The 20,852-nt window shown below is 46.3% G+C and overlaps 1 protein-coding gene across 1 annotated transcript in view; it reads right to left on the reverse strand.

Moving 5' to 3' along the window:
* Positions 1–2,033: 2,033 nt before the first annotated feature.
* The window catches only part of snd1 (staphylococcal nuclease and tudor domain containing 1), a 67,934-nt gene continuing 49,115 nt past the window's right edge, over positions 2,034–20,852 (reverse strand). The window contains 3 exon segments of the mRNA XM_070435740.1: positions 2,034–2,171; positions 14,753–14,793; positions 14,796–14,853. Coding sequence (XP_070291841.1) covers positions 2,034–2,171; positions 14,753–14,793; positions 14,796–14,853 — 237 coding nt within the window.

Below are 20,852 nucleotides of genomic sequence, written 5' to 3' on the forward strand. Positions count from 1 at the left end.
CCAAGTCTAGGGAAAAAGGCTCCTTAACAACTTCTACCCCCAAGCCATAAGACTGCTAATAAAATGACCACCCAGACTATTTACATTGACTGACATCACCCCCCCCTTGCTTTTACAATGCTGCTACTGGCTGTTATATCTATGCATAGTCACTTTACAAATGACCTTGACTAACCTGTACCCTGCATATTGACTCAGTACCGTTCCCCCTGTATATAATCTCGCTATTGTTATGTCATTTTCTGTGTTACTTTTAGATTTATTTTATTTTTTCAGTTTTTACTTTAGTTTATTAACTATATTTCTTGAACTGCATCGTTGGTTAAAGCCTCGTAAGTAAGCGTTTCACTGTAAGGTCTACATCTGTTGTATTCGGCGCATGTGACAAATAAAATGTTATTTGATTTGACCTATTGTTATTGTAATTTATTTTGAATCAGCTGTGAAGGGCTGCTTCAATTCAGAGGGGAGACGAAGTTGTTTTTTGTCTCCAGTGGTAGGAATATTGAGGTGATGTCGGCGTAAATGTGTCAACATGTTTCATGTTTGAGGTGTTGGCAGCTGCATAGGCTATTCTCGTTGAGCAGTGGAGACCATCTCTCTGTCCATCACCGTTGTACTCTTGTGGGAAGCCAAAATGTTCCCAAACTGGAGATTAACCAATGGAGAATCCTCCTCGTTTATCGACCCCACCCCTCGCCATCGTACAGAACTAGTTCCCGGCTGCGCCTCACAAAAAGGACAGCTTGAAATGCGCCAATTAAGATTAGAATTTTGATTAGGCTGTAGTTGTCTGACGGAATAGCCTGAAAACAAAATCCTGCTCAGATTTACTCAAGAGGCATACAACGTAGTGCATGCACAGCCTATAGGCACAGTGTTTAAAAGAAACATGTTGTCTTAAAATGTATTTTGGGTTGACAGTGCGGACCGAACCAAGATCCCCGTACCGAACGGTTTGGTACGAATACATGTACCGTTACACCCATACCACACAGCAAGAATGACCTCTCACTCAGTTAAACCATGTTGGGGGTGGGGGGGCGTCATTTAACTGTGTTTTTGCACTTTGACAGACTAAGAACTTCTGACTTGATTCAGTCTTCAGCAAATCACAAATAGCACGCCGCAAACATTACTGTCGCTTCACTCCACACTAGCTTCGAGGGAGAATATAGAATATCGCCTCATTAAAAAATCATTAACGTTGATGATTAAAACGAATATAAGGGGCGTGACGAGTTACCAAACTCTTATTGAATACTGAACTCTCATGGCCCCTTGCTCRGTGTTGTGAAAAGCCCAGAGGATTGTGTGTGCCTGCGTGTTCTGCAGTCACTCTTAAGCGTAGTACTTCGGGCCCTGCTGTGAASACCATGTAAACTACATTGGCCCAGCATGTATGGGCCCAACAAACCACTACTGACACAAACACACAAAAATACCCGTTTAAATCTGCAGAGCCACAGGGCTGGAGCCACACATGATTTCCGCCCAGAGAGGGAGTGAGATGTAAGGCCCAGATCGGGAGCGACTAGATTGAATCTCCTGATTCAAATCAAATGGTCAGTCAGTGTATGAGGTAGGAGTGGAGGGACAACTCCCATGTTACTTGACATGAATCAAACAAGTTAAAATAGCAGGTGAGTTATTACAGGTGTGTGTGTGTGTGTGTTTTTCAAGACAACAGTGCAAAAAAGAAAACAGATGATCTAGACCAGTGGTTCCCACTGGGGGTACTTGTACTCTATCCACAGGGATACTGGAGAAGACTCATGAGTAGACTAAAACGCACACGACGGGGTACTTCAGGGGTACTCCGGGCAGAGAGAATTCCAGTTGGTGGTACAGCAACGGAAAAAGGATGGGAACCACTGATCTAGACTACACTAGATCTTCAGGGAAAGCCTGTGGAGCAGATCTAGTCAACTACAGCTCTACGTGAGTGGGACTTGTGGGCGTGGTTCTCTTACCTTCTTGCCAATGATCTTCTTCCTCATGAACTCNTGGAGCAGATCTAGTCAACTACAGCTCTACGTGAGTGGGACTTGTGGGCGTGGTTCTCTTACCTTCTTGCCAATGATCTTCTTCCTCATGAACTCGCGGGCCTCGAACATGTAGGGGATGTCGTAGATGGGACGGAAACGCTTGTCTTTGTCTTTGTTCTTCTCCTGCAGAGAGAAAGGAGAAGGAGAGAGAGAGACAGCGAGATACAGGATGAGAACGAGAGAAGGGGAAAGCAGAGGGGGACAGAAAGAGAGATACAGTTATTCAAACACTGACTTCCAGCCATCCCGCTCATCCTTCTTGTTTCTCTGCAGTGGCCCCGGCTCCCCCTTTCTTTCTTCCCCACCAGTCTGAATCCCCACTGCACTGAAAGCTGCTGGGCTCAGTTGTTTACCGTTCCCACTCAGGAGTCCTGTCACTGGGGAGATGGGATGAGGACTGGTGCCATTGTTCCATCTCGATCATAAACACCCCGGCATGAATGACAGCATCACACACACACAAACACGTGCAAATACACACAAGGCAGGAACAGAACATAAATAGAACCCATTTGCATTTTCAAAAGAGTTATTATTTTTTTGTCCTCCTTCGGTATCAGGGACAGACACAGAAACAGGAACACAACAACAATTACAGTGAATGACAAACACACCCACACAAAGAAATGACACACCATAAATGCAACAAAARAAATAAGGCTATGGATTACAATAGCTCTGTGTTTACCGCCCATTCCATGAAGACCATTATTATCTCTCCACACACACACGGCKCTCGCCCTTTCCTCTCCTCCTTTGGGATGTTCTAGTCCTTCTCCTTATGTYGGTGCTGACACGTGCGCAGTGCAGCTGAGCATATGGAAGGTTCTGGAGAAGAGGCAACAGGGGGCAGTGTGTGTCTCACAGGAGCATGGGCTTTGGGTGGAGAAGCCCACCCCTCAGTTTATAGAAAGAGAAACCAGCGTTACAAAACTGCGCCCACACCCACGCTCCATTTCCATTGGAACAGATTCCCTCTGAACGTGCCTACCTACGCTAGCCTAGCGCCCTTAGCAATTAGAGAACATGGTTCAAAAAGACTTGACCGTGTGAGCCAGGCACCTGACTTCACAGGAGGGACTCCAGCCACGGCTGAAATCACAATCTTAACCACCTAATGTGGTTTCCGTTAACCTTGGCCAAGTGTATGATGTTTGGGTGGATTAGGCCCCCCTCACCACCCCTCTCTCCAGCTCAGTGATGCGCAGTGCTTTTGAGAGGTAAGCTAATCAATCTCACACCTGGCCAATGGAACTCCCCTCCTGCTGATTCCCAGAACCGCAACCTCCATTTTGTTTCCGCTGGGCTTATCACAAAGGCCTTCATTGAAGCTCAGTTACCTTGGGATGAGGGGGTCTTTGGTAACTGCCTAGGGACTGATCCACCATGATGTGTCTAAGGAGGTTTACCACATGACCTTTACCTCGGCGCACACTTACATGGGTGTTATTAGGCTTTCACTGAGCGGACTCTCTGAACTCCTCCATTTTGTGTCTGCCAAGGCCCATTATCAGCCGATGGTACCATGCCCAGATACAACTACACTTGGGTCAAGACTATTCACCTCGCAGAAAGACACTCAAACGTTTGTTAATGAGGTGTTTCGCTCAAGAAAGGATCCAAGTCAGGAGGGAAAGAACCTAAATGTCAGCTGTATTGTGCCAATTAGAGAGAGAGAGACAGACAACGAGACACACACAGAGAGAGAGAGACGAGAGAGAAGACAGAGACAGAGAGAGACAGAGAAGAGAGAGAGACCAGAGAGAGAGAGAGAGAGAGAGAGAGGACACAGACCTATCGTCTCCCGTTCTACATGAGGTGAAACCCCTCAGGAGGAAGGAGAAAGAGAGAAAGAAGACTGACAGATAGTGAGGCAGACAGAGATTTGAGGAGGAAGATGAGGAAAAGAAAGAGGGGAAGAGGACAGCCTCTATCCATCTAAATCTCAAACTATAATATCTGTGTAGAGATTCTATCCCCTAGAGCGGACACATCGAGCCCATGTGACCAAGGACGCATCTAATGTCACTTGTGTGAGTACACAGCGTCCCAGTAACCATGGCAATGGAACAACAACAAAAAAAGGGTCTGTGAGCGAGAGATGGAGAGACGGAACGAAAAGGCCCAAAATCATGTCTTTTTTTTTTTTTTTTGAGGGCCATAAAACGATTCCACAAGGCCCGGGAATCGATAGGCGGCATTGATCCGCAGGACCACACAATATTTTACCATGCGATGGGTCTAATGCATTTTGTATGACTCCAGCTACTGAGCCTTCACATAAACTGGCACATAAACTAATATACTGTTTCACTTGTCAACAATTGGCAATGTCTAACGTCAGACTCATCCTACTTCCACCTTTACAGCGCATGATAGAAAATGCTGAAAAGATTGCTCTGCCCATTTCACAGTCCTGTAGGCCCATTCATGTTCATGGTAGGTAGCATGTCTGTACAATACACACTCAAGCTAACTTTTAAGGCCTCAAAGGATGGCATCGATCTGTGATAAATGACGCAGGGCAGAGAGAAACAGGGGATGTGTTCTAATACCCATTTAAGCCGTCATTCCCTTCATTAACAGTGACAATATTGAAAGACGACAAGGACAGGAAGCCATTTCAGAGGATTGAGACAGATATAACTGTACGGATACTGTAAATACAATAAATTCCCTGGTTTCCCGAAATCCTGGTWAGAGGATTTCTGGAATCTGGAGTTCCTTCTTATTCCCTCCTACCATTGAAAACAAGGGAATTTCTTGAAAAGTTCCYGTAATTTTGCAGTCCAAAACAAGTTATATCCATAATTCACTGATTGAACACAAGRRGRAAWYMWWWWRRAWKGGSYWRSYWRKYMAMSKKRAARKKKYYYSGRRKYMRGKYCCCCGTCCTTTMCCCCACCATTATATCCAATGCTACAACTGAAGGTTGTAGAGAAAGTCCTATTTGATGACGATGCACTTAGTCCCAACGTGACACTAATATCAACAGAATTCCCTCTGGGACTTATACTCTATTTGGGGAAAATTCCTTTCACTATAAATGACCCCTGGTTGAGACTAAATGTATGACTAGCACAAAAACATGACGCTGGCTTGTAAAGAGCTGCGTAGCTGTAGGGGAATGAAAAAACAAGTGGAGGGGTCACGACCTACTGACCCCGAGGATGGGGGTCATGTGGTGTGGAATGTGCTGGTATGGGGGAGGAGTGTGGGATGTGTGTGTGTGTGTGTGTGTGTACAGTGCCTTGTTAAAGTATTCCGACCCCATGGATTTCTTCACATTTTATTGTTACAAAGTGGGATTCAAATTGATTGGTCATTTTTTTGCCAACAATTACACAAAATACTCTGTCAAAAAGGAATGTATTTTTTTTAAGATTCAAAAAAAGAATAATATTTGGTCATCGCATAAGTATTCAGCTTAATGAGTCAATACATGTTAGAAACACCTTTGCCATTGCGTACAGCTGTAAGTCTTCTTGTGGAAGTCTGTAAGATAGTTTTTGCACACCTGGACTGTGCAATATTTGCCCATTATTATTTTCAAAAATATTCAAGGTCTGTCAAGATACTGGGGATGCTCATGGCTAGACAGCAATTTCAAGGTCCTGCCATAGATTTCAAGCAGATTAGGTGATTCCAGGTTCCAGGTGAAGCTGTTTGAGAAGATGCAAGAGTGTGCAAAGCTGTCATCAGGCAAAGGTATTTAAATATATTAAATTTGCTTAACACTTTTTTGGTTACTACATGATTCCATGTGTAATTACATAGTTTTGCATGTCTTCACTAATTATTCTACAATGTATAAAATAGTAAAATATGAAAAACCCTTGAATGAGTAGGGTTTCTAAAACTTTTGAATGGTAGTGGGGCGGGGTGGGGGGGTGGGGGGGGGGGGGTGGCAGAAGAAGGGTTCAAAAATCAACCCATATTTCACACAGTCCCGGTTTTTGGGGCAGCAGGTAGCCTAGTGGTTAGAGCGTTGGGCCAGTAACCGTAAGGTTGCTGGATCGAATCCCCGAGCTGCAAGGTAAAAATCTGTCTTTCTGCCCCTGAACATGGCAGTTAACCCATGTTCCTAGGCCGCCATTGTAAATAAGAATTTGTTCTTAACTGACTTTGCTTAGGTTTTAGATTTTTAAAGGTTCAAGTGGTGGAAAACCAGCATGTCGTAACTCCTTCTAGCGGCATTTTAGCCGTTGCCTTAAAATTCAGGGGGTGAAGGATATTTATGCAACAACAATATATATATTAGTTAAACTCTGTATTAATTTTATTTAAAAAATGAAAACAAAAGAATTAAATACATTTCAATCCCACTTTGTAACACAAACTGAAGAAATCCGAGGGTCCTGAAAACTTTTGCAAGGTGCTGTGCGTGGAGTGCATTTTTGTGTGTGCAGACACCGCCGAGTGTGTATGGTGTGCGCACGGTGGCAAGCCTGGAGAGAGAGAGAACATTGAAGATGGAACTGTACATTGGGGGCCTTTGAGAGAAACGACCTGCATTTAAGACTGACTGCATGTGTAAAGACCTCCCTAAATAAATGAACATTAAACTGTTGTAGAGAGAGAGGGACGGAGGGAAAGAGGAGTACACAGTGCCTGAAGCTTTAATACAAGACATACATGGCGCTAGCTCAAAAACAAACAAAAACACACCCCAGCCATGTCAACAAACACTGTGCTTACACACACACACACCCCAACTCCTGGGTTCTGCTGGAACTCATTAATGATAGAATGTTTATATTTGAAGATAGCAGAGAGGCCAGTATGTTTGGCACATGACATGGACTATAGAAAGTGGATTAACTGAAGAGACTGGTACCCAGGCTGCAGTCATCCATCTTCCACACACTTTCACTACAACATCCCCATCCTCTACGATCTTCAACACAGACATTTTATATATTTTTTTAAATAAACTCTTTAAACAGCCGAGTGCTCCTTTTTCTGTTTCTGGAAGAGTCATCATGTGACGTATCCTAAGGTAAGATGTTTTTAGTTAAAGTCACAGCAGCTTTCCCCGTTTCTCTTGTGTCTGCGTATTTTTTCCGTACTACCACATCACACAGTGCTACGCAGGTTGACCCATTGACGTAGCTAGCTAACACACTCCCCGCTAACTCCACTGTCAGTCTCACTGAGAACAAACATCATCATCATCATCATCATCATCTCCTCTGCCTACTCTATCGTAGGCGATGACATAAGAGCTGCTGGGTTGTGCGTGGGCCAAAAACTTTCAGCCAATCGCAGGCAAGGAGCGCGGGGTCCAACCGGCGTAGGGGAAATGTCAAACAGCCAATGGGGTGTGAGATGAGTCACGGGGGACGTGCAGCGGGACGACCCCAGATGACAGGGTCAGTGCGCCACGCTGGAGGCCACAGGCACAACAAAATGAAGAGAACGCATGGAGAGACATGAGGGAGGAAGGGGGGTATGAAGGCATGAGGGAGTGAGATAGATGGCGAGAGAGCAAGAGGGGTGAGGGCATGAGCAGAGCAAACCAAAGAGGGGAAGAGTTACAGAATATAACATCTTCCACTAAATACATAACACATCACAGACTGCAAAATACACCAGGCACTTGATACTGTACGCAGAAGCATGACACACACAGTTTAGCTGTAGAGATGAAAGGAAGCTATTCTGTCCATAAGTATGAGACATACACACTAGCTAAGAAATGAGTCAGAACTATACATTCCACCTAAGGATGAGACACTTCCTGTGTATGTTCCCATTACATAAAGACGACGTTTGTGTCATCTCTTATGCTATACGTTAACCCCCCCATTACACACACAGGGAGGGAGTGGGTATAACGTGACTCATTGAGCTGTTCTGACATCTCCCCCCTCTACTATTGCGTTTTCTCCAGGCTTGTCTGCTGCCTGCTACTGCTGCAGAGGCTGGCTGGAGAGAGAGGGAGGGGGAAAAAGAGCTGACTCCAACCCGGCCTGCTCAAAATAACTTGCATCTGAAAATACACCACTGCCACACCAGAGGAGAGGAGGAGAGAGGGAAGGAGACAGATGGGAGGATAGAAAGTAAGAGGGGAAGAGTACATGGTTAGTGAAAAAGAGAACAGAGAGGCGCCCAGAGGGGAGAGAGAGAGAGGAGGGAGCAAAGCCTAAAAGGGTTGGTACCCTTAACATGAAGTCACGTTTCACTGTGGCTAGTCACCATTGGTCCCACAGCCTGTCAATCAAAGCACATGTCATGTCCCATGGTTGGAGGAAGTCCCAGCAACCAGAAAGGGAAAGAGAGGGGGGGGGGGGGGGGTCGGGGCGTGCAGAAGAGGAGAGAGGAGAGGGCTTGGCAGCGGTTGTCACAGTTCATCTGTGCACTGTGTCATCGCATCTGGCCCTGGAACCTCCCCATACGGCCACACACACAGGGCTGGCCCTGGAACCTCCCCAACGGCCACACACCACAGGCTGGCCCTGGAACCTCCCCATACGGCCCACACACACAGGTGGCCCTGGAACCTCCCATACGGACACAAGGGGGGGACGGCCACACACACACAGGACTGGAGCCGTGCGTGTAAGACTACTTATGAGAAGCCAATTCCAGTCTGTCTACTGCGACAGGCAGCTTAGGAGAACATGTGTGGGCCTCCTACCAAAATCAGGCAACTGATCAGAAGTCAGATTAGCATTTAGCAGACATCTGGCAGTAGGGAAAGCAGGGCTAGCAGAGATGTCACCTACATATAGTGCACATTACGTGGTGACATTTCTGTCACCCCAGAAACAATCAGACAACTGGACAGCAACACTGCATGGTGACTCCTTCCCTCCAACTCTCAACACTTTCTCTCAAGGACAAATGCTGTAGTGTGTCAGTGTGCATGTGTCTCCTACTCTGGGCGTCGCTTTGGGCCTTTACACTAACACTAGGGTTAGCTAATAGAACACAGAGACAGAGAGCCAGACAGAGACAGAGCCACAGAGACAGAGCACAGAAGACAGAGCCACAGAGACAGAGCCACAGACAGGAGACAGGAGCCACAGAGAGACCAGAGCGCAGCGAAGAGACAGAGCCAGAGCCCACAGAGGCCAGGAGGCACAGCAGCGCAGGAACATCCAGCAGTGAAAGCACATCTTTGTCTCCATATGCTGGTCTTAACCCCTCTCCCAGCCTTCCCCAAACATACGACCGTGCAATGGAGCACAAAGTACATGCTGTCAAAGCATCTGGTACAGCCAGAGAGGGAGAAAGAGAGAGGGGGGGTACAGAGAGAGAACTACAGAAAAGGAGGGAGAGAGAGGGATACAGAGCGAGAGATACAGAGAGAGCTACAGAAACAGAGGGAGAGAATAGAGGGCAGGGAGATTGAAGAGATGGTGGAGGGGGAGGAGTGGGTGGATGGATGAAGAGAGATGCAGACATGCCTGTCACAACAAAGGAAGCAGAGGCATACTGTATAGACACACTGGCCAATGAGGGAAGCAATGACTCTGCAAAGGATAAAGAGCGGAAAACACACAGACACACAAAGAGCTACCTGAGCCCAACACTACGAATCAGGTTTGAGGAGTTATCGAGGTAACTTTGCTCAACTCTGAGTTCAACTCAGAATAACCAGTATTACAAAAGTCACACGCCTTTTAGCCAGGTAAAAATGTTTATCCCAACGAATCCTTCAGAACTAAAAGGCTACCTCAGGGCTAACTCAATTTATCCTGAATGAAGTGTCCGAGCCACAAGTTGAGGAACAATGAAATCAGATATCCTACCTCTTGCAAAGATTACGTCATCATCTCCTTAATTTGAAGAAGACTGATTAAATATTTTATTAAATCAAATGTTTTTTTCTATAATTAAAAAAATAAAATAAATACCTATCACATTACACATTTAGTAAAGGATTTGCTTTCCTGAGATGGCCTTTCACAAATTTCTAAATACAAACTGACAGCCGCAACMAACCAGAGACATAATCCATAGATGGTAGTTCCCATTCAAGATAAGACTGGCAGCCATTGCTAGTGTACCCATGAGTTTAACAGTCAAATTACCAGGGTCAGAGGTCACAAAACCCTTCTACACTCAGCAAAAAAGAAATGTCCTCTCACTGTCAACTGCGTTTAATTTCAGCAAACTTAACATGTGTAAATATTTGTATGAACATAACAAGATTCAACAACAGACATAAGCTGAACAAGTTCCACAGACATGTGAGTAACAGAAATTGGATATAATGTGTCCTGAACAAGGGGGGGGGGGGGGGGGGGGGGGGGGGGGGGGGGGGGTCACAATCAAAAGTAACAGTCAGTATCTGGTGTGGCCACCAGCTGCATTAAGTCCTGCAGTGCATCTCCTCCTCATGGACAGCATCGATTTGCCATTCTTGCTGTGATGTTACCCCACTCTCACCAAGGCACCTGCAAGTTCCCGGACATTTCTGGGGGAATGGCCCTAGCCCTCTTCCTCCGACCAACAGGTCCCAGACGTGCTCAATGGAATTCAGATCCGGGCTCTTCGCTGGCCATGGCAGAACACTGACATTCTGTCTTGCAGGAAACACGCACAGAACGAGCAGTATGGCTGGTGCATTGTCATGCTGGAGGGTCATTTTAGGATGAGCCTGCAGGAAGGGTACCACATGAGGGAAGAGATGTCTCCCTGTAACCACAGCGTTGAGATTGCCTGAAATGACAACAAGCTCAGTCCGATGATGCTGTGACACACCGCCCCAGACCATGACGGACCCTCCACCTCCAAATCATCCCGCTCCAGAGTACAGGCCTCGGTGTAACGCTCATTCCTTCGACAATAAACGCGAATCCGACCATCACCCCTGGTGAGACAAAACCGCCACTCGTCAGTGAAGATCACTTTTTGCCAGTCCTGTCTGGTCCAGCGAAGGTGGTGTATGCCCATAGGCACGGCGTGATGTCTGGTGAGGACCTGCCTTACAATAGGCCTACAAGCCCTCAGTCCAGCCTCTCTTAGCCTATTGCGGACAGTCTGATCACTGATGGATGGGATTGTGCATTCCTGGTGTAACTCGGGCAGTTGTTGCCATCCTGTACCGTCCCGCAGGTGTGATGTTCGGATGTACCGATCCTGTGCAGGTGTTGTTACACATGATCTGCCACTGCGAGGACGATTCACTGCGAGGACGATCAGCTTGTTCATTGAACAAGCATGGGAAACGTGTTTAAACCTTTACAATGAAGACCTGTGTATTTATTTGATTTTTACTAATTATATTGAAAAGACAGGGTCCTGAAATAGGGACGTTTCTTTTTTTGCTAGTGATGTATTATATGTCTATGGCCACAAGAGCAAAGAGTGACAGAAGTGGAGGAAAAGATACTGTGCATTATCAGCACAGCAAAGACGGCATTAACGATAAGTAATAAAATAAAGACGACAATTCTAAAAGTCTATTTCACACCACAGCCTGCTGAATGTGCAAGATAACCTTTTCTTTCGCACAAACGTAAAATGTGGCCCTGAGTCGCCAATGGATTGACGTTTCAAATTGTTTCAATGAATAGTTCTGTGCCCATGGATTGATGTTTCAGCATTGTCTCAATGCACGAGCAGTTACAAGCCTGCTAGAGTTAGCGGCAGGTGGATGAGTAATATCCACCATCGTAATACGATGAAACCTGACCTGGAATGTGAAGCTAACTGAATCTGGTTAGCTTCATACAGTTTAAGAGCAGCAGGTAGCCTAGCGGTTAGAGCGTTGGGCCAGAACTGAAAGGTCCCTGGTCAGAATACCAAGCCGACAAGGTGAAAAATCAAACAATGTGCCCTTGAGCAAGGCACTTAACGCTAATTTGCTCCAGAGGGCAAACACAGTATGGCACAGTACATTTATGACAAAACATGAGACATGAGACAAAACATGAGAACAGGGGACAGAACATGAGACAGGGGACAGAACATGAGACAGAACATGAGACACAGAGAGAGACAGAACATGAGACAGGGGACAGAACATGAGACAATGAAGGGTGAAAGGGAAGACAGAGGGAAAGAGGAGAGGGAACAAAAGAGAGGAGTAGAACGTATTCTCCTAATGATCTGAGACGCTAACAATGGAAGGGAGAGATGGTGAGGAGGGGGGGACAAGGGAGGAGGGGAAGATGCAGCATGAAGGGTAATAGAGGAAAAAGTAAAAGTGTAAAACCTATAAGCCTCCAACTGCTAAACATTGTCTATATTGACAGATTAATGTTCTCCCTTCTGCAATAATTACACATTACAATATGAATAGAAATCCCCATGACGATCTTCAGACACCTCCAGTCTAAATTAGAAGAGATTATGCCATTTTAAGCAGCATTCTGAGTAGGCTATCAAAAAAACAAATAAAGACATTAAAAAAGCTTGAACCAGGCATACGCTTCATTTTAATGTGTATTGTGCCCATTTCGGTATATGACGACAACCGTTATAAATCCATCTCCGACTAGTAAGTATTGAAAGGTAGGCTATTCAAACCACCAAAAACAGGCCTGCAGCATATATTTGCTCCTACACTGCCTTGTCCGCATGTGAAGTGTTTCTTCAGCCGTATCTGTCCAAAACACCTGAAGCACCCATACAGGTTTGTGGGGTGCAGGCTCTCCTTCCAGCCAAGCAGCAACCACCATACAGGGTTTGTGGGTGCAGGCTCTCCTTCCAGCCAAGCAGCAACCACCCATACAGGGTTTGTGGGGTGCAGGCTCTCCTTCCAGCCAAGCAGCAACCAACCCATACAGGGTTTGTGGGGTGCAGGCTCTCCTTCCAGCCAAGCAGCAACGCACCGATTCTACTCCTCACCAATCAAGACTGATGAGTGAAGTAGACTTGTTGCTGCTTGGCTAGAACAAAAGCCTGCAATCACACTGCCCCGTTGTACAATGAGATGCATCCTACGTAATGAACTGCCTATGAGAAGATATTGAACCCCTCTTGGTAGGAAACACGTGTCCGTCTTTCACAGGGATTCCAGCCCACTCAGAACACTGTACACCCAACACGTACAGCAACACATTAACATTTCAGTCATTCAGGAGACTGCATACATTCTTCATTCATTCCTTTTAGATACGTCACTCAGCACATTGGTGACTAATAGTTATTGTCAGCACCATTAAATACAGTACAAGAATTCACCAATGAGGCTTTCTTTTGTATYTCGCTCTTCTTTMTCTTCCATGCCACAAAGAGCTTCTATGAGATAATAGTCCAAATTGAACTGGCTTGCGTCAGAAACAAAAAGCCTGTTACTGCCCACAAGAAGTACTCAACTCCAAGTTGCTCTCAGGACTCGAGGCCATAGAAGTAGGATTCTACTGCTAACTGCTCCTCTCCAATACCAACGACTCACTATTGACGCAGGCTGAAGGACAGCGGAGGAGAAGGCTGGCGTACTGAATGTACTTGACAACTAGGAACAATACAGGTAGGAGAAAGGGAAACAGGAAATGCCTCCTCAGTCTCGGTTAGTGCTGAACCATCACGCAATCATAGTCTAGGTAGAAGTTGTTCCTGGTCCTCAACACTGATCTAGGATCCGATTACCCAACCCACAACCTTAACCATTAGAGGGGATGGTAAACTGACCTGGTATCAGTGGTAAGGGGGTACCATGCAGTCACTACATGGGGAACAGGGTGCCATGTCAGACAGAGCCCAGCATCAGGGAGGAAATGAAGGGAAACCCGGGTTCCAGAGGGGCGCTGCSGTCTAAGGCACTGCATCTCAGTGCAAGAGGCGTCACTACAGTCCCTGGTTCGAATCCAGGCTGRATCACATCTGGCCGTGATWATGAATCCCATAGGGTGGCGCACAATTGGCCCAGCGTCGGCRGTGTTGGCCGGGGTAGGRCGTCATTATAAATAGAATTTGTTCTAAACTGACTTGCCTAGTTAAATAAAAAGGTTACATTCTTTATTTTTTACCAGGAAGTGCCCCCTCCTCCAATTACACTGAGTGCCGAATCATCATCATGGGGCCAATAGCAGACGGGGTCAGGGGTCGCCAGCTAATTCCAATCTGGTCGTCCTGGCGGTGGCCACATGACTATATTTAGCTACTGTTCTTCTTCCATCATTAAGGGCTCCATTAAAAAAACTCTGTCCATCTCTTTTCTTATTATACACCGAACCAAGGACTGGAAAAACTTATGAGGACTCTAGTGGGGCTTAGATGGGAGGAACAGCACAAAGGAGGAGTGGAGACATACAGACCTGTGGATTGTGGTGTACGACAAGGGACAGACCAAAGTTGTGTTTCTGATAGCTAAGTGTGACAGAGTAGACCGGTTAAGAATGCGTGCTGGTGACAGTGAGTTGCATGATTGTCTTACAGTGGTGACGGGGATACATGAAAGGTGAATGATAGGACTGTCAGTGTGTGCATTTGTCTCATTGTGTGCACGCGCGAGCGTGATAAGGAGGATCAGCCCACTTCTCTGCAGTGCTGCAAATCAAACACACAGAGGTGGGGGGAGAGACACAGAGAGAGAGAGGACACAGAGAGACAGACACAGAGACAACAAGTAATGCCTTTTCAAAATTACGGGGAGGGAAAGGGCCCACGTCAGCGCTTCCAAACACGTGGCTCTGACAGCAGGCACCCCTATGGAGCTGGTAATGATCCTCTGTGTCAGGTGCAACGCAAGACAAGACACCAACACACACAACAAAAGATACAGCGACGGGAGGGGGGTTGCGTACCTCGCCCTCGATCCTGGGGGGTCGGATGCTGGACAGGTGATGGTTTTGTACTCGCCAGAGTTAAGCTTACCACTGACGGCGGTCGCATCACGGACCGGCATCTAAACATGTTGAACACATACGTTTACCTGGGAAGAGGGAGAAAAGGAGAGACGAAGGGAGGTGAGAGGGGAGGTAGAAAGGGAGGGTGAGAGAGGGGAGACTATTGTGGGAGAAAGAAGGGAAGAGCACAGAGGAGGGGATAAAGTGGGAGGGAGGGGGATTGAAGAGCAGAAAAAGCGGAATTTGATAGTCCCGTAACATCGTTCAACGTTCAGAATTTCATCTGTAATTTATACTTCAATGGTATGTACGCTCCAGTGATTAGCGAGAAAATAGACCTTATAAATAACGTAAAAAAAATAAAAGCAATAGCGTAACAGTATGAAGAGATCCTGATGAAAATTGATATTAATAATAAGCTGGTGTTGCTCGTCATATTGTTGGCACTTAGACGAAGACACGTTTTATATTGGTATTAGATAATTTTTAGATGGTCACCATGGATAATCCACGTCCTTCAATAAAATGAAATTAATAGAATTGGCACCTAATTTTATTGGATCTTTACCGATTTGTTTAGTTAAGCCTACTGCTATTTGGTTTGCCAGAATTACTGCGCAACATTTGTTTAAGATGCAACTGCAACAGCGGCACACAGAACGAAACAATCAGCATGAACCCATTATAGTGACCCTGTTCATAGATGACAGCCTAATTTTCTATATCCAAAAAATGAAATGCAAGTGAGGCGGGGCAGCTATAGACTGATAAAGAAAATACCGATGCAGTGAGAAGTGAACGTTACATTTATTCGGCTTTGTTTACCAACGATTAATAGAAAGACGAGTGCGTGTCAGTAACAACTCCACCCGATCTAACCTGCCTCACGCCGTAATCTGGGCGTGTACGGTTTATCATTTCAAAGCGTTGACTCATGACCCTTGGCTTCGTGAGAAATTTGACAGTTAACGTATTTTGCACAAGTGCAGGACACCAGCCTTCAATATACAGACTTTATTCATCCCCCCACCCAGTTCCCAATAGCCTGCAAATCTGCATTATTAAGATATGAATCTATGGATAGAGAATTATTACAGAACTCTACAACTAATGTGAATTTGTTGATCTTTTTTATAAGTAGCATGGTTTTGTAGGGTGCCCGGAGTTATGTTAGTCTCCTGTACCCATTTTGAAACAACCTAAATTGGTGATATGGACAGAGGAGAGAGTAGTGAGGGCAGCCTCGCGCTCCAGTTTGGAGGACAGGAGAAGACAGCTGCTCGTCTAGAGAATGCTCTTCAGATAAGGCCAGGGTGTTGAGCTGAACTGAAGCCTGAGTTTACACAGAGGCAGAGGCACAGAGAGAGAGGCTTTTAGTCCAACAACAAACAATTCAAATGATTCATCATCATTTGCGCGTAAATCACAGAGGTGGTAGACACACAAGTAAATGCTTCGCCTACGCCCTTCCCCAACAAAGAACAGACACAGCAAACCAAGAATAAATAGACAAAAAGTCAATGTGTAAAAAAAAAGTTTATATAATACACAGAGTAACAGTAACTTGGCTCTATACAAGTAACACGTAACTTGGCTCTATACATAGTAACAGTACTGAGTCAACATGCTGAGGAACATGGTAATTAGGTAGTATTAGGGCTGGGCGACATGGCAATCACATTATCACGATATCTATATATATTATTTCATTCGATAACGATAATTATCACGAATTAATCAAATAATGTTTAAAAAAGGTGCATATCTGCTTCAGACTCAAGAATGCCTAAAGCCTGAACAAACCACTAGCGAGGTAGGCCTAGTGTAGAGCGCTGGTGCCGTGTTAGAGCGCTGGGCCTATGGTTAGAGCGCTGGGCCTAGGTTAGAGCGGGCTTGGGCTCTAGTGGTTAGAGCGCTGGCCTAGTGTTAGAGCGCTGGGCTAGTGGTAGACGCTGGCAGTGGTTAGAGCGCTGGCCTAGTGGTTAGAGCGTTGCCTGTGGTTAGAGCGTTGGGCCCTATGTTAGAGCTCTGGGCCAGTACCCGAAAGGTTCGAGATCGAATCCCCGACTGACAAGGTAAAAATCTGTTGTTCTGTCGTTCTGCCCCTGAACAGGCAGTTAACCACTGTTCCTTGGCCGTCAATGTAAATAAAGAAGTTGTTCTAACGACTTGCCTAGTTAATTAAAGGTTTAAAACAATCTTGAAAACCTTCCTTTTTGACTGTGCTAATTGGTAGCATGTCCTTAGCAATACAATGCATAATAGCATTTGTGATGTCTTTGTCTTTTGATATTTGCTTGTAGGGCATAAACACTGTCAGTGTTGACTGCATCGGGCAAACATCCCTATTGGCTGGTGCTTGAGGGGCGTTTAACCACACTGTGGCGCAAACTCAAACGTCCTGCATGTTCCAAAGAGTGATTTTGCTTCAAATGTTGAAAAAGTTTGTCTGATTTACCAGACTCGTAGCCACCTGTCTACGGCACAATTTGCACCGAACATTGCTCTGCTCTTTGTCGGACTTCAAAAAGCCAAACCACTTCCAAATTACTGAAACAGTTTAACCATTTAATCAATCATTTCTTTTTGGAAGCTGCTCCTTCTCCCTGGCTATCACTGCCACTGTTTCGCCTACATTACTAATTATTCGTGGTTAATAGTGGCTTCTCCATCACTCGAGTACTAAGTGGTTTTTATGTGGCGTATACCTCTCCACGTCCATATTGTCACTTCTCCGCACGTTCCTGCTGCGTCAGAGGTGAATGGACTGCTGTACCTAATTATTCTATATCAACATTATCGAAAATGATCTAAATGTTTTTATATCATTATGAGGGATGTAATTACTCAAATTATTGATATCACCCAGCCCTAGTAGAATATGTACATATAACTATGAATAAAGTCAGTATACAGCACCACATACTGTAGCTACACAGCAGAGCAGAGGGAGAGAAGAGCTGTAATCTACAGCACCACGCAGAGCAGAGGGAGAAGAGCTGTAATCTACAGCACCGCGCAGAGGAGAGAAGAGCTGTAATCTACAGCACCACGCAGAGGAGAGAAGAGCTGTAATCTACAGCACCACGCAGAGCAGAGAGGAGAAGAGCTGTAATCTACAGCACCACGCAGAGCAGAGGGAGAGAAGAGCTGTAATCTACAGCACCACGCAGAGCAGAGGAGAGAAGAGCTGTAATCTACAGCACCACGCAGAGCAGAGGAGAGAAGAGCTGTAATCTACAGCACCACGCAGAGCAGAGGGAGAGAAGAGCTGTAATCTACAGCACCGCAGAGCAGAGGAGAGAAGAGCTGTAATCTACAGCACCGCAGAGCAGAGGGAGAGAAGAGCTTGAATCTACAGCACCGCACAGAGCAGAGGGAGAGAAGAGGTGTAATCTACAGCACCGCACAGAGCAGAGGGAGAGAAGAGCTGTAATCTACAGCACGCACAGAGCAGAGGAGAGAAGAGCTGTAATCTACAGCACCACGCAGAGCAGAGGAGAGAAGAGCTGTAATCTACAGCACGCACAGCAGAGGAGAGAGAGCTGTAATCTACAGCACCGCACAGAGCAGAGGGAGAGAAGAGCTGTAATCTACAGCACCACGCAGAGCAGAGGAGAGAAGAGCTGTAATCTACAGCACACGCAGACAGAGGGAGAGAAGAGCTGTAATCTACAGCACCACGCAGAGGGAGAGAAGAGCTGTAATCTACAGCACCGCACAGAGCAGAGGGAGAGAAGAGCTGTAATCTACAGCACCACGCAGAGCAGAGGAGAGAGAGCTGTAATCTACAGCACCGACGCAGAGGGAGAGAAGAGCTGTAATCTACAGCACCACCAGAGCAGAGGGAGAGAAGAGCTGTAATCTACAGCACCCGCAGAGCAGAGGGAGAGAAGAGCTGTAAATCTACAGCACCGCGCAGAGCAGAGGAGAGAAGAGCTGTAATCTACAGCACCACGCAGAGCGAGAGAAGAGCTGTAATCTACAGCACCACGCAGAGCAGAGGGAGAGAAGAGCTGTAATCTACAGCACCACGCAGAGGGAGAGAAGAGCTGTAATCACAGCACCGCACAGAGCAGAGGGAAAGAGCTGTAATCACAGCCACGCGAGCGAGAGAAGACGCTTAATCTACAGCACACGCAGAGCAGAGGGAAGAAGAGCTGTAATCTACAGCACCGCGCAGAGGGAGAGAAGAGCTGTAATCTACAGCACCACGCAGAGGAGAGAAGAGCTGTAATTTACAGCACCACGCAGAGCAGAGGGAGAGAAGAGCTGTAATCTACAGCACCACGCAGAGGGAGAGAAGAGCTGTAAACTACAGCACCACGCAGAGGGAGAGAAGAGCTGTAATCTACAGCACCACGCAAGAGGGAGAGAAGAGCTGTAATCTACAGCACGCACAGAGCAGAGGAGAGAAGAGCTGTAATCTACAGCACCGCCAGAGCAGAGGGAAAGAGCTGTAATCTACAGCACCACGCAGAGCGAGAGGAAGAGCTGTAATCTACAGCACCACGCAGAGCAGAGGGAGAGAAGAGCTGTAATCTACAGCACCGCGCAGAGCAGAGGGAGAGAAGAGCTGTAATCTACAGCCCACGCGAGCAGAGGAGAGAAGACTGTAATCTACAGCACCGCGCAGAGCAGAGGAGAGAAAGAGCTGGAATCTACAGCACCGCACAGAGCAGAGGAGAGAAGAATCTGTAATCTACAGCACCGCGCAGAGCAGAGGAGAGAAGAGCTGTAATCTACAGCACCACGCAGAGCAGAGGAGAAAGAGCTGTAATCTACAGCACCCGCACGCAGAGGGAGAGAAGAGCTGTAATCTACAGCACCACGCAGAGCAGAGGGAGAGAAGAGCTGTAATCTACAGCACCACGCAAGCAGAGAGAGAAAAGCTGTAATCTACAGCACCGCGCAGAGCAGAGGGAGAGAAGATCTGTAATCTACAGCACCACGCAGAGCAGAGAGGAGAAGAGCTTAATCTACAGCACCACGCAGAGCGAGAGAAGAGCTGTAATCTAACGCACCACGCAGAGCAGAGGGAGAGAAGAGCTGTAATCTACAGCACCGCGCAGAGCAGAGGGAGAGAAGAGCTGTAATACAGCAACACTCCACGTACTGAACGACAGTAAATATATTCACATTGCAATTGTGGGAGAAGTCAAGTATATTATAATGAACGATTAACAAGGCCTTTTGTGATGACTTTTAGATGTAACGATAACACATCATGTAATACAACCCGACAACAAAATGTACCACCTAAACACTGTAAAAAAGACATTGAAATACTACATCCTACTGTCACAATTACCTCTGCATCGTCACACATTGTAGAGCATCACATTGATGCATTGCCAGTCCTTTAAACTTATGCTAAACTGTTTGTGCCACAGTTCCAGCCTCAAACGCACACAAGTCTGTGAATTGTATATATCACACATTCCACATGGAGAGGATTCCCGGAGAGAAGGAGCGGAACAGAGAGATGGACATCAGTCAGGATTAGCACCGTGACAGATCCATCACTCCAGGTAAAATGTCTAGAATCGCTCTTCTTTTACCAACAAACATTTCTTTCCCTCTCCAACGCAGAAGAGAGAAACAGATGGTAATAAAGTGATGAGAAGAGAAAGAGAGAGACAGAGTGCTGGGACTGGAGAGGAGGGTCAGAAGGAGAGAAAGAGAGAGACAGAGTGCTGGGACTGGAGAGAGGGACAGAGGGAGAGGAAGAGGACAGCTGCCAAAACATAAAGAGAAATGACTGACAGACCCACTTGTGACATTCACACACAAACATGAAGTCTACATCAAGCTCAGCTGGGGAACAGTGGACAAGTTTAGGCCCAACCGCCCACACAGAGAGATCAATGTGTGATATAAACAACATGGGCTGTACATCAAGATCACTTGGGAAAGGCACAAACACACCCACTCAGGCCTACCTGTGACATACACAGCAAACATGGGCTGTACATCAAGCTCACTTGGAAGTAAGCACACACGCACGGGTCACACACACCTGGTCGGATCAATGATCCAACCCCATCAGATTTTACAC

This window comes from Salvelinus sp. IW2-2015, linkage group LG28, assembly GCF_002910315.2.
Source record: "Salvelinus sp. IW2-2015 linkage group LG28, ASM291031v2, whole genome shotgun sequence".
Classification (NCBI taxonomy): Eukaryota; Metazoa; Chordata; class Actinopteri; order Salmoniformes; family Salmonidae; genus Salvelinus; species Salvelinus sp. IW2-2015.